General features: G+C 40.9%; 2 protein-coding genes across 3 annotated transcripts in view; both read right to left on the bottom strand.

Annotated features, from left to right (window-relative positions):
• The window catches only part of txn2 (thioredoxin 2), a 149,989-nt gene that overhangs the window by 11,276 nt on the left and 125,950 nt on the right, over positions 1-12,763 (bottom strand). The window lies entirely within an intron of this gene.
• On the bottom strand, positions 594-4,278 carry polr3h (polymerase (RNA) III (DNA directed) polypeptide H). Of its 2 annotated transcripts, XM_083545334.1 has the most exons (7): positions 4,112-4,278; positions 3,597-3,717; positions 2,514-2,610; positions 1,905-1,991; positions 1,496-1,559; positions 1,155-1,383; positions 594-944 (listed from the first exon to the last, which is right to left on the bottom strand). In XM_083545334.1, exons 2-7 carry the CDS (start codon positions 3,705-3,707, stop codon positions 894-896), a joined length of 639 nt encoding a protein of 212 aa, XP_083401460.1. In that variant the 5' UTR covers positions 3,708-3,717; positions 4,112-4,278; the 3' UTR covers positions 594-893. The 2 variants fall into 2 exon arrangements, with proteins under 2 accessions (XP_083401460.1, XP_083401459.1); XM_083545333.1 differs by lacking the exon at positions 4,112-4,278 and having other exon boundaries at positions 3,597-3,737.

The raw sequence follows: 12,763 nt of genomic DNA on the forward strand, positions 1-12,763 counted from the left end.
GCTCCATGAAGACGTGGTTGTTGTGGTCAAAGCCTCCTGAACTCCTCTGGGATGAACTGGAACTGCAGACGCCGTACACCATTTACATCCTTCATACCTGATCCCACACATGTCCACAGGCACACCCCTCAAAATATAGTATTAAGACTTGGCAGGAGACGACGTATACGCGCAAAGGTGGAGAATAAACCTGGAATGAGATGGGATGTTCAGAAGGTACCAAAATAGTGTATATCCCTTTACATTATTTATCACTTCCCCCTCATCCAGAGCGAATTACTTTTATATCATTCATACACCTAAACAGCGATAGGGTTAAGGGCCTGGCTCAGGGGCTCAGGAGTGGCAGCTTGGTGTGGCTGGGATTTGAACTCACAACCTTTGGATCCAAAAGTTCAATCTCTTAACCAGTGAAAACACATTTCCAAATCAGTTGGATAATTATTAACACATAAAAGCATTATTTGAGGCACACACACTCATCAATATGGTGCTAGCGTATCTCATGCTAGTCTGCTCGATGCTAGAATGAAGGCTGGAGGCGTACGTTCTGTCCTTTCTGAAAGATCTCAACCAGACACCAGGAAAGAATGTGAAGAAGAACCTGTATGTTTTATTGTAAATCGCACAGTAAAGAAATCATAATGGACCTGGGATGATGTGGGTTTTTTTTTTCTTTTAAGCAAAAATAAATAATCTTTTTCCGATCGTTCCTTCAAGCAGTCAGTCAAAACACGATCCGGTTATCAGACGTCCATACGTGCTACAGGAGGACAGGAAGAGACCCCGTAGTACTGATGGACACGGGCCGAAGAAAAATCCAGATTTTCTGGTTCCCCGATGTCAAAAAAAAAAAAAGGCGTGTAACTGCTAAACGTGTCAAAAATCTTCGGTTAGCTGCTCCACCACGACAGCAAACCCAGTCCCGGCTCGCTGATGGAAGCCTGCATGAGAGAGGAGTGAGGAGAAGTTACACACCACACACACGATATAGACTACGCTATGAAGTCCTCACTAATTTTCAAGCTGAATTCACATCGGGATCATTTTTTATGGAAAACAGGAAATTGAATCTGTTCTGTAATCAGTGTTGGGTGTAAGAACACACGTGTGAAGAATGACTCGTGAATGCACGTTTGTTCGGTTCCTCTCACCACCAGCGTGTAAGGAGACTCTTTCTTCTGCGTGGCGTCGTCCGTAGCGGTCGCGTTGTTAGCGGTCTGAACCGGCGCCTCGGGCTCTTTACTGGGCCCCGTGGGAGACGTATCCAAGAAGAACTCGTCCACGACCCGGAAGCGGATCTCCTCGCCCTGGTCCATGTAGAGGTCGTGAGCTCCTTCGTCGGTCTCGTACTCCCACACCCACACCTGCTCGGCTTCATCGCTACGGTCATGCGTCAGGGAGGAACACGCCGTCGTGGCTGATTATGTCATCTTTACACACAATGCACCATAAACTGACCTCACTAGCATTCGCTTTTATTTGGGAAGGATACAATTTAGCAGGCTGCTGCAACGACTCGGGTGGGATCAGGATGTCGTCGAAGAAGCCGAGGCTGACTGTCAAACACGTGCAAACACACACACACACACACACTCACACACATTATTATTAATTTCCATAACGAATAACGTCGGTATATAATTCAGAACATACCGACGTTAAGCTTTCCGAATAATCATCATAAAAAGAAAAACAGCTGTATGAGAGACGATATAAAACATCTCATGTTCTCAGCTCATGGAGAAATGTGTACAATCTCGATCTTGCTCTTCATGGAGCTGGAAGTGGATTTTATTATGGTTACAGGTGTTGATCAGCAGCATGTTCATTTCCACGCTAGCGCTATGGACTCTAGCATTTTCATGCATGTGTAAAACAATTTCCAGTTTCTCAAATCTTACCATGCACTCCTTCCTGACTGCAGTATTTGATCTTCCCGACCAGAACCTCATCCAGAAACGGGTGGAACACGACATACCTGAAGTGCACTGAACAGAGAATAACAGTTTTAGTAAAAGACGGAAAGCCCTCAGAATCTTAAGACACTTTCTTCTGTTGCACTGGTAATTGTTGCTGGTCAGACTGTACGAACATCATCCCCATGTCACACTGTAGGATCTCAGTGGTCATAATATCAGACTGTACCACACTAGAAAACGACTGGTCTGAAGTTTTACGTCATCAATCCGTGACAGTCACAGAGCCGCGTTCTCTCTCTCTCTCTCTCTTCTTCTTCCGGCTTCTCCCATTAGGGCGCGCCAGAGCGGGTCATCCAGCCGCGTTCTCACTATAATGGTAGCTATTAGCAACAAAACCAATCTGTAGCGCTAATTCTGTTCATGATTCGCCCTGATGATAAAACATCATACAAAACACTGCTTTTTTTCTTCTGAGGTGGTCCGAAGTCGTCGTGCTAATCATCAATTAGCCTCGGATTTTAGGGATCTTTTAGGATTTAAGAAATGTGTCCCATCAAAAAAAAAAAAAAAAAAACCCCCCCCCCCGAGTACCTTTAGTATGAGAAGCTCCGTCCCCGGGGAAGATGTAGGAGTCGTCCAGTTTAGTGATGTCATACAGGCAGATACACAAGCCAACGTTATAGACAACCTGTTTACAGAGGAGACGCGTTAGTCATGAACACGGCAAAAACTACACCTGTGGCTGATGCACATGCCTGATACTTCAATCTGATTGGTCAGAAGGTTCATCAGAACAAGAAACGAAATCACACGGTTCATTGTATTGCGCCCCCTAGTACACAGATCAGGTATTACATTCTGAGTGGTGAAGTGAAGAACACTGATGATCTCTTCATCATAAAAACTGTTAGTGGGTGGATTTATTTATTAGGCAGTAAATGAAGATCAAAGTTGATGTTAGAAGCTGGAGGGATTTGAGTGAGTTTGACAAATTGTGACGTCTAGACGACTGGGTCTGAGTATCTCCAAAACTTGCAGCTCTTGTGCTCCTGGTCTGCAGTGGTCAGAATCTATCAGAAGTACTGGTCGCTCCACACGTGCATCAATGAGTACTTAGTTATACGTACTTCTTAAATGAGAAGAAGCGTGAGAAGGAGTGTGGATGAGAAGAAGCGTGGATGAGAAGAAGCGTGAGAAGAAGCGTGGATGAGAAGAAGCGTGGATGAGAAGAAGCGTGGATGAGAAGAAGCGTGGATGAGAAGAAGCGTGGATGAGAAGAAGCGTGAGAAGGTGTGGATGAGAAGGAGAGCGGACGAGGAAGCATGAGAAGAAGGAGCGTGGATGAGAAGAAGGAGCGTGGATGAGAAGAAGGAGCGTGGATGAGAAGAAGGAGCGTGGATGAGAAGAAGGAGCGTGGATGAGAAGAAGGAGCGTGGATGAGAAGAAGGAGCGTGGATGAGAAGAAGGAGCGTGGATGAGAAGAAGGAGCGTGGATGAGAAGAAGGAGCGAAGAAGGAGCGTGGATGAGAAGAAGGAGCGTGGATGAGAAGAAGGAGCGTGGATGAGAAGAAGGAGCGTGGATGAGAAGAAGGAGCGTGGATGAGAAGAAGGAGCGTGGATGAGAAGAAGGAGCGTGGATGAGAAGAAGGAGCGTGGATGAGAAGAAGGACTCACCTTGTTGGCCAGTTTCTTGTTGAGCTCCTCGGCGATGGCGTCGTTCAGCTGCCGGTTGAAGTTCCACGGAGGAATGCGCACAGTGTCGATCATCTCGACCACCACAAACATCCTGAAAGAGCTGGACATATCCAGAAGGCCCATATAAAGTATAGTTTTTAAAGAATTAAAGATGAATTAAATGCTTACTGCTGTATTTAAGAAGACCTCGTTTATAAAATGACTTTTTTTTAATGAAAATATAAAACACACTTCACAGCCTGCTTCCTAAACCTGTAGAAGTGCACTCCATACCAGAAGAAGGATCTCTACACACTCTGTAGTGCACTAGATTCACACTACAGAACTCATTTAGGATTAAACCACACACTTTATCCTGTAAAGAACCTATAATCACTAACTATTGACTATTAAAGGTATAAACAGACAAACACGTGACTAAATCCGACTCTGAAGCGTTATAACATGTCCTGTTCAAACTGCTCACAAGTGAATCCCTTTTCTTTTTCACCCACCTTTTATTGCCTCCGTATTTACAGCAGACACTTATTACTTCAGTCCGTGTGCATATTTGCGCTTCATTGCGCTCTAATTGTGTTTTTATTGCATTAATCCGCACTGATATACCGGAAAGCCGCACGTGTCGTGTTGTGTTGTAGTGGGATTTACGTCAGTGGTCAGCGCTTTACGGCAGTACGTAAAGCAAAAAATCACTCGCATAGTTGCTTTACGGTCCTTTGTTGTCATGGAAACAGCAGCCTTCGCTAGCTAGCTAGCTAGATAGAGACTCAAAACACTTTTGTACGTCGCTCTGGACAAGGGCATCTGCTAAATCTCATAAATGTAAACAATAGACAGACAGACAGACTAATAGATGAACTGAGACATGACCAAGTGAAGACACACAATATCCTGTTTGTAATATTTAGAATATATAAAAATGATAGTTATATCCAGTATGGAGTATTTTGAATATATCGAATATGAAACCTTGTCCCTTCTGTGTTTTTACACGAAACAGTCAGAAACAACCACACGATTTTTATTTCTTATTTATTACAGCACTTTTAAGTCCAATCAGTGGATAACAATAACATTTTTTAACATATTTATTTATCAACAGATAAATGAGGAACGAAATATAACGAATGGTCGAGTCATGAGCACTTAAAGGTGTGTACAGAGAGAGAGAGAGAGAGAGAGAGAGAGAGAGAGAGAGAGAGAGAGAAAGTGCCGTCTCACTGGGAAACATTTCCATCATAGTGTTGTTAAGCAGTTTTTCCACAGGTACTGAAATGCAAGAGGTTCAGATTTCAGCTTTTAAAGGCTCAGTGAGCGAGCAGCAAGTGCACAAAGACACTCAGAACCGGTAACACACTTAAAACAAGCTCAATATGAGGATCAGAGGCTCTGTCCCTCTCAGGGAACATGTATATAGTCCTCCAGGTTACAGGCAGACGCACAAGCCAAGGACCTGTTTACAGGGTTATTCATGAACAGGACAAAGTAACACCCGAGACCAATAATAATAATAAAATCCCTGATACAGACAAGATATTGGTTATTCGTCTATAAGAGTATCGCAGATCCACAAATCACCATCGTATTAATGGACTGATTCTAAGAACTCGCTCAGGGAATTGGATGATAAATGATCTACAGCCGTATAATAAAAAAATAATTATTGAATAAAAAAATATGGAAGGAGTCTCCAGTGTCAGTTCTGTGCAACAGTCAGGTTTAAAGAACAGACACTTTTGGAATTATCCATTTTACAGCAGATCCATGACCATGAACAGTGTCTGATTAAAATCATATCAAAGTTATGATTCATATACATAAGTATCCAAAGTACAGATTTTTTTTACAACTGTAAAGTTCCTATTGTCATTTTCATCACAAGACTCTTCGCTTAATCAACTCAGTCGATGTGTAAAGACTCGAATGTGACTCTCAGCACACTGATCTATTAATAGACTGATATTAATGACTCAAACACTGATTGATTTCTATTCAAATTATCATGAGCACAAAACCTTCTTTAAAAAGATTTTCACAAATGAGGTCACGTGTGTTGTGGCGAGTTTGAGTCTGGAGTTTCTTCATCATTTATTCCTCTTTAAATGTTCTGTTGAACTGCTGCCGAACTGTATGTTGGTGATCATTAAGTACACCAAGCGCCAATCAGAACAAGTTTAAAACAGCGTGCGCTCGATCCTGATTGGTGGATTGCTGCATGTTTCATAAATAAAAAGGAACGACTGATTGCTGCAAAATGAAGTTGAGTAAAAAGTAAGAAATTGGACTTTGAAAGTAAGAATCTCGCCAAATGGAAACACTTCAGTAAAGTAACAGACACGTGAAAAAGCTACTTAAGCAAAGTAATGAATTATATTTACTTCGTCACTACTGGTGGACAGAAACTGCCTTCTCACTGAAAACATTTCTACCAGTGATGTTAAGCAGTTTTTTCCACAGGTACAGAAATGACGGAGATAATTTTTTCATCTACACACACAGTGGATGGATACTGAGGCTGAATATTCCTGAAACTTAACCCAGTAAGTGTGAATCTACAGCTCACTACATAAATCCTACATACGATCACTGATCGATTGATAATAACCGTATCTCTAAAGTTCTAGAAGTTTTGGGACACAGATATAAGTGATTCTTTCTCAAGCTATCACTACAAAATTAGATTTGTGGCATGAAATTTTCCCTTCACTTGAACTAGGAGACCCAAACCTGCACAAAGCCAGCTCGATGAAGATCTACTTTCCATGGGTTGGAAGATCTCCTGCTTTAAACCATATTGAACACCTTTGGGATAAATGTTCCATGCTGGTCTTCTCACCTCACCTACATCAGTACCTGGCTTTACTAACACCAAGGTGGATGACTGAAATCTCACACAAATCTCCACAAAATCTAGTGGAACATCTTCCCAGAATTTATTTTTTTGTGGGTACATTTCTATGGTCCCCACAAAACGAAATGGTTATAACATTTAGGTGTACACATGAGCATTCATTTGCTTCATTAATGAGTATGAAAATGGAACGTGTGTGTGTGTGTGTGTGTGTGTGTGTGTGTGTGTGTGTGTGTGTGTGTGTGTGTGTGTGTGTGTGTGTGTGTGTGTGTGTATTTTCAAATGCAGCACTTAAACCACCAATGTGCATTCAGTTTTTCCATGAGAACAGGAAATGAATCACGCAGTGTTATTGATAAGAGGGAAGCTTTGGGAAGGCAAACACACACACACACACACACACACACACACACACACACACACACACACACACACACACACTACAATGACATATTATAGTATATATATTGTTATAATATATATATATTATTATATATATATTGTATTTATATTGTATATATATACAATACAATATATATATATTGTATTTTAAAGCGCAAAGTCCTAAAAAGGTCAGAATATAGATATTTTCTCATCCTTGTGGTCATTTGGTCCCTACAAAGACATTAAAACACACCCGTGCACACAAAAACATCTACACACACACACACACACACACACACACACACACACACACACACACACACAAACATGGACACACAATGTGGCACACACAAAAAAAAAGAAGACAGAAAGTTTAAATAAAAAGCTGTTCTTTTCTCTGTTCTGTGTGCAGGAAGTTACAGCTCTACCTCTGCCATGTTAATCTGTATTCTGTGTGACTCTCAGGACACGCCTCAGTCTCCATAGTGACACGTCATATTCACGTAGCAGCAGCGGTGCTGAGAGAACGCGCTCCAGAAACGCTTTAGCGACAAAAATCAATCTACATATCAAATATTGATCATTTTATAAATAATAAAAGTTTAACGCATTTACTAATAATTATATAGTAAATATAATCGTTTTTTATCTACGCAAATATGTACAAAAAACTTTAAACTGGTGCCTCACATCATCAACTTATATGCTCAAGTACCGATGCAAATCGCTGAATCAGACCATTCCTGCCGTTATTATCGAGTTCCTGCTTGAACAAACTGAAAGTCATCTCCAGGAAGCCCAGGTACCTGTGAGGCATCAGCTACCCCCTGCTCATTAAGGAAGTTCTGAGAGAGACAGAACACAATTAAACTGAAGGCTTATATTAATACTCTCCCGTTTCCATAGTAACGACTGAACATGTGTATAGAGAACGAACTACACAATCTCAGAGTGAAAGCTGCTGATGTGGTGACGGTTTCTGTTCTGTGCATGGAACAATCATCTCCTATCTGAAGATGTTATGCAAATGTTCTCATTTATGTGCGTGTGTGTGTGTGTGTGTGTGTATGACCTACTAGTATGCTCAATATGATTTTTTTTACCCCAGGCTGTAAACTGTGTTTAGATTATAAGATGTGAATTATGTACATTTTGGGCCTTTGCCCCGCCCCCTACACATTTGCAAACTCCACCTACCGTTCAGCACTGCAGCTTCTTCATCTGGGTGAGGGTGGAGTCAGGGTGGAACCATCCCATCTTCAGCTGGATGATCTCTGAACTGCTGTCTGTGTGGCCAGGGAGTGAGTGAGAGAGAGAGAGAGAGAGAGAGAGAGAGAGAGAGAGAGAGAGAGAGAGAGAGAGAGAGAGAGAGAGAATAGAAAGAGTGAGACAAAGAACATTTTCTTTTATTATTGTTTTATTAGTTCTTATAATATTACATGTTCTTTACATGTTCTTCAGATGTTCTTTATATGTTCTTCAGATGTTTTTTAGATGTTCTTTATATGTTCTTTAGATGTTCTTCGGATGTTCTTTATATGTTCTTTAGATGTTCTTCAGATGTTCTTTAGATGTTCGAAATCATTTTTCAAAATATATTTTTGTCACGCCAATAAAGCAATCTGAATTGAATTGACAGTCAGAAAGAGAGAGTGAGACAAAGACAGCGATACACGCAGAGAGAGAAGACAGAGAGACAAAAAAGAGACGAAGAGAGACAGAGTGAAACAGAAAGTGACAGAAAGACAAAGAGCCAAAAAAATTTATAATTTATAACACACACATCTGTAACAGCTGTTACACTGCCAGAGGGATGCAGATGTAAAGATTAAGTGCACACAGGATGAAAGTGTGTCATCACGGAGGGTGAAAGACTGCAGCCTGGTGATACAAACCTTATCAGATCTTGTCATAATCCTGAGGGTCAGAGAAGGTCAGGGGCAGTAAACCTGTTTAGTGGTGGAGAGAGAGAGAGAGAGAGAGAGAGAGAGAGAGAGAGAGAGAGAGAGAGAGAGAGAGAGAGAGCGAGAGAGAGAGAGAGAGAGAGAGAGTAAAGGATTTAATCACTTTTGATTACCAGTGCAGGACACACGCAGCCTCACATTCACACGCCAAGGAGACACCGAGAAGAGCATTCCTTTCCTCCAAGATGTGGTGAGTTCCTCAAAAACGTATGCATATCAATCTTACGGTCAGGTGTCCACAAACTTTTGGCCAAACAGTGCATTATCAGCTACGGTATGAAATGAATTAAAGATGAATTAAATGAATTTCTCTCTGCTTTACGGCCCATGAGGGCGGTGAATCCTGTTCATTAATCCCACATTACCCCCCGTTTCCTTACGCCATTTCTGCTCTGATGCCTTCAAGGTCTCTCGAACGTTCATCTTCACTTTATTGTTTCTCCCGCAGGTCTTACATCCTGTTGCGTCAGAGTTATAGCTCCATCTCTTCGTCCTTTTTGAAAAAAAACATTATTCCCATTATTATATAACATGATTATTCCCCTTTGAGACTCCTGATCTTTCACAAATCCGCAAAAAATATCTGTAACACTGACCTGCAGATGAAAAAAATGGCCACGTGGGAGCATTGATCTGTATAACTGTTACAACTGCTCCTAATAATAAATCATAAATTATTGTTATTTATTTCATTCATATTTTCCGTTTATTTCGAAATATACTTTCCATCTTTCTTCACTCTTTGCTGTTTTTCTTTCTTTTCTTCGCTTCGACAATACAAATGTGCACTCATTCTGTCACACCAATGCAGCATTTCAAATCTGACAGAAAGATCATGTCGTGGGTTTGATTACAGAAACAATGAAACTCACGTCATATGCAGGAACTGACATGACAGCTAGACTGTTGCTAATGGCAACGGACAAAAAAAACAAACTCGTCTACTGTGCTGGGATTGGCCTTCTCCTGAGTGAGTGAAGAGTGTTAGCCAATCACGAGGTAGAATTATAAAATGACCAACCAATCGTAGTGCAGGGATACGGTGGGAAAAGTATCCTGAGTGTGCGGAAAGTTTCTCAGTGAAAAGTAGCAACTTTTTCCATGAACTCTTATTAATGGAGGTCTGACTGCAGAGCGAGAATTACTAAACGGCGCTTCGTTCACCAGATGTTCAGTGGGACGCCACTCTGTTCTCCAAATTCACGTCTCCGAATTACACGTATTTTAGATTCGTTTTAAATTTAAGTACGATATTTGTAAAGATTTACATCGAAACTGTCAACCGGTGAGAATTCAAGTTTGTACAGTTTCTTTTTCTTTTTGGTTTTTTATCCAATAACAACAAAACTTCACATTCGATGTTTTACAACCGTACAATAATCATTCATCTTATATAATCTCACACAACCCCATAACTTTACACTCGGAGTGGAGCCCAATTTCCCATGAAACATTGATTTCTTATTATTTTAACGTATTTTTTTAAGTCAAGTCAAGTCAAGTTTATTTGTATAGCGCTTTTCACAACAGACATTGTCTCAAAGCAGCTTTACAGAAAACAACAGTGAAGGTGAATGGTGTGCGTTTGTCCCTGATGAGCAGCCGTGGCGACAGTGGCAAGGAAAAACTCCCTTAGATGATATGAGGAAGAAACCTTGAGAGGAACCAGACTCAAAGGGGAACCCATCCTCATATGGGTGACATCAAAAGTTTGGTCATAAATCTTTCAACAATACAGAACAATTTGTGATCATCATAGATCCAGCATCAGCTTCTCCATGCCAGGGCCTTTAAACACTCGGCATCTACTTCTCCATGATCATCCATAGGTCCATAATCTTCACGAGGTGGGACGTGACTGGAGCTGGCCAAACCTCAGGAAGCCTCGGGATGGGGAGAGAAAGAGAAGCAGTGGAGAGGAATTAGCGTAGCTGCTGTTCATGATATTAACAGCACAAGTTGATAATGTGCATGTGATCAGATGTTCTGGAGCACAAGGTTGTGATGTGATGTGCGTGATGTGTGTTATGTGTAGGCTTTGCTAAAAAGATATGTTTTTAATCTACACTTAAACTGGGAGAGTGTATCTGAACCCCGAACACTGTCAGGAAGACTATTCCAGAGTTTAGGAGCTAAATGTGAAAATGCTCTACCGCCTTTAGTGGACTTTGCTATTCTAGGAACTACTAGAAGCCCAGAGTTTTGAGATCTCAGGGAGCGTGACGGATTGTAGCGTGTTAAGAGACTGGATAGATACATGGGAGCCAAACCATTTAGTGCTTTATAAGTGAGTAGCAGTAGTTTGTAGTCTATTCGAAACTTAATAGGAAGCCAATGTAGGGACGATAAGATTGGGGTTATATGATCGTATTTTCTTGACCTAGTAAGAACTCTTGCTGCGGCATTCTGAACTAACTGAAGCTTGTTTATTAATGATGCAGGACATCCACCTAGTAATGCATTACAGTAGTCTATTCTAGAGGTCATAAACGCATGGACGAGCTTCTCTGCATCAGATATAGATAACATATTTCTTAGCTTAGAAATATTTCTAAGGTGAAAGAAGGCTGTTTTTGTAACTTGATTGATGTGATTTTTAAAAGATAAGTTGCTGTCTAAAATAACTCCCAGGTCTTTTACCGTTGAACTAGTAGTTACAGAACAACCGTCTAAATGCAGGCTGAGATGCTGGAGCTTCTGTGTACTATTTTTTGGGCCGATGAGCAAAATCTCCGTTTTATCAGGATTTAATAGCAGAAAGTTATGGGTCATCCAATCTCTTATTTCTTCAACACACTCAGTTATGCGAGCTAATTGAGCTGTATCGCCTGGTTTGGATGAAATATATAGCTGGGTATCATCAGCATAACAATGGAAGCTAATTCCATGCCTTCTAATAATATTTCCTAATGGAAGCATGTATATTGTAAAAAGCAGGGGTCCCAGAACTGACCCTTGTGGCACGCCATAATTTACTAGCATTATCCTGGATAGCTCTCCATTTAAATCTACGAAATGGTAACGATTGGACAGGTAGGATTTAAACCAGCTTAATGCCTGTCCCTGAATACCGATGTAATTCTGTAAGCGATCGAGGAGAAGATCATGATCTATAGTGTCGAACGCAGCACTAAGATCTAGTAAAACTAATAGGGAGATGTAGCCTTGGTCTGAAGCTAAAAACAGGTCGTTAGTGATTTTAACTAGAGCAGTTTCTGTGCTATGATGGGGCCTAAAACCTGACTGAAACTCTTCAAAGATATTGTTCTCCTGCAAGTGGTTACATAACTGGGCAGCGACAATCTTTTCTAAAATCTTAGACATAAATGGGAGATTTGAAATTGGTCTGTAATTCGATAGCGTGTTTGGATCCAGATTAGGTTTTTTTTTTTGAGGGGCTTAATAACTGCTAACTTGAGGGATTTAGGGACATGACCTAACGATAGTGAGGAGTTAATAATATTTAAAAGAGGCTCACCAGCTGTATATAACACTTCCTTCAGTAGTTTAGTGGGAATTGGATCTAACTGACATGTTGTTGATTTAGCTTTCATAATAGCATCATACAGCTCTTCCTGTCCTATACATGTAAAACAGTGTAGTTGTGGGGTTGTAAGTACGATTGTGTCAGGAGATGCTGTCAGAGGTTGAACTGCCACAATTGTTTTTCGAATGTTATCTATTTTTTCAGTGAAGAAATTCATAAAGTCTTCACTACTAAACTGTGATGGAACACATTTTTCAGATCCCTGATTTGTTGTTAATTTAGCGACTGTACTGAAAAGGAACCTGGGATTGTTTTTGTTATTTTCTATGAGTTTGCTCAGGTGTTTAGCTCTAGCAGCTTTTAGCGCCTGTCTGTAGCTAAGCATACTGTCTTTATACGCAATTCTAAATACCTCCAATTTAGTTTTCCTCCATTTTCTCTCCAGATTACGTGTTGTTCT

The sequence above is a fragment of the Silurus aristotelis genome (genome assembly GCF_946808225.1).
Source record: "Silurus aristotelis genome assembly, chromosome: 6".
In the NCBI taxonomy this organism is placed as follows: Eukaryota; Metazoa; Chordata; class Actinopteri; order Siluriformes; family Siluridae; genus Silurus; species Silurus aristotelis.

Bases quoted from the DNA above. Each gene is read 5' to 3' on its own strand.
- polr3h (XM_083545333.1), bottom strand. From the start codon at position 3,725: ATGTCCAGCTCTTTCAGGATGTTTGTGGTGGTCGAGATGATCGACACT. The intron at 1,560-1,904 runs GTAAGATTTGAG...CGTGTTTGACAG, and splicing joins CAGTCAGGAAGGAGTGCATG to TCAGCCTCGGCTTCTTCGAC. The intron at 1,384-1,495 runs GTATCCTTCCCA...GCATGACCGTAG, and splicing joins TTGCAGCAGCCTGCTAAATT to CGATGAAGCCGAGCAGGTGT.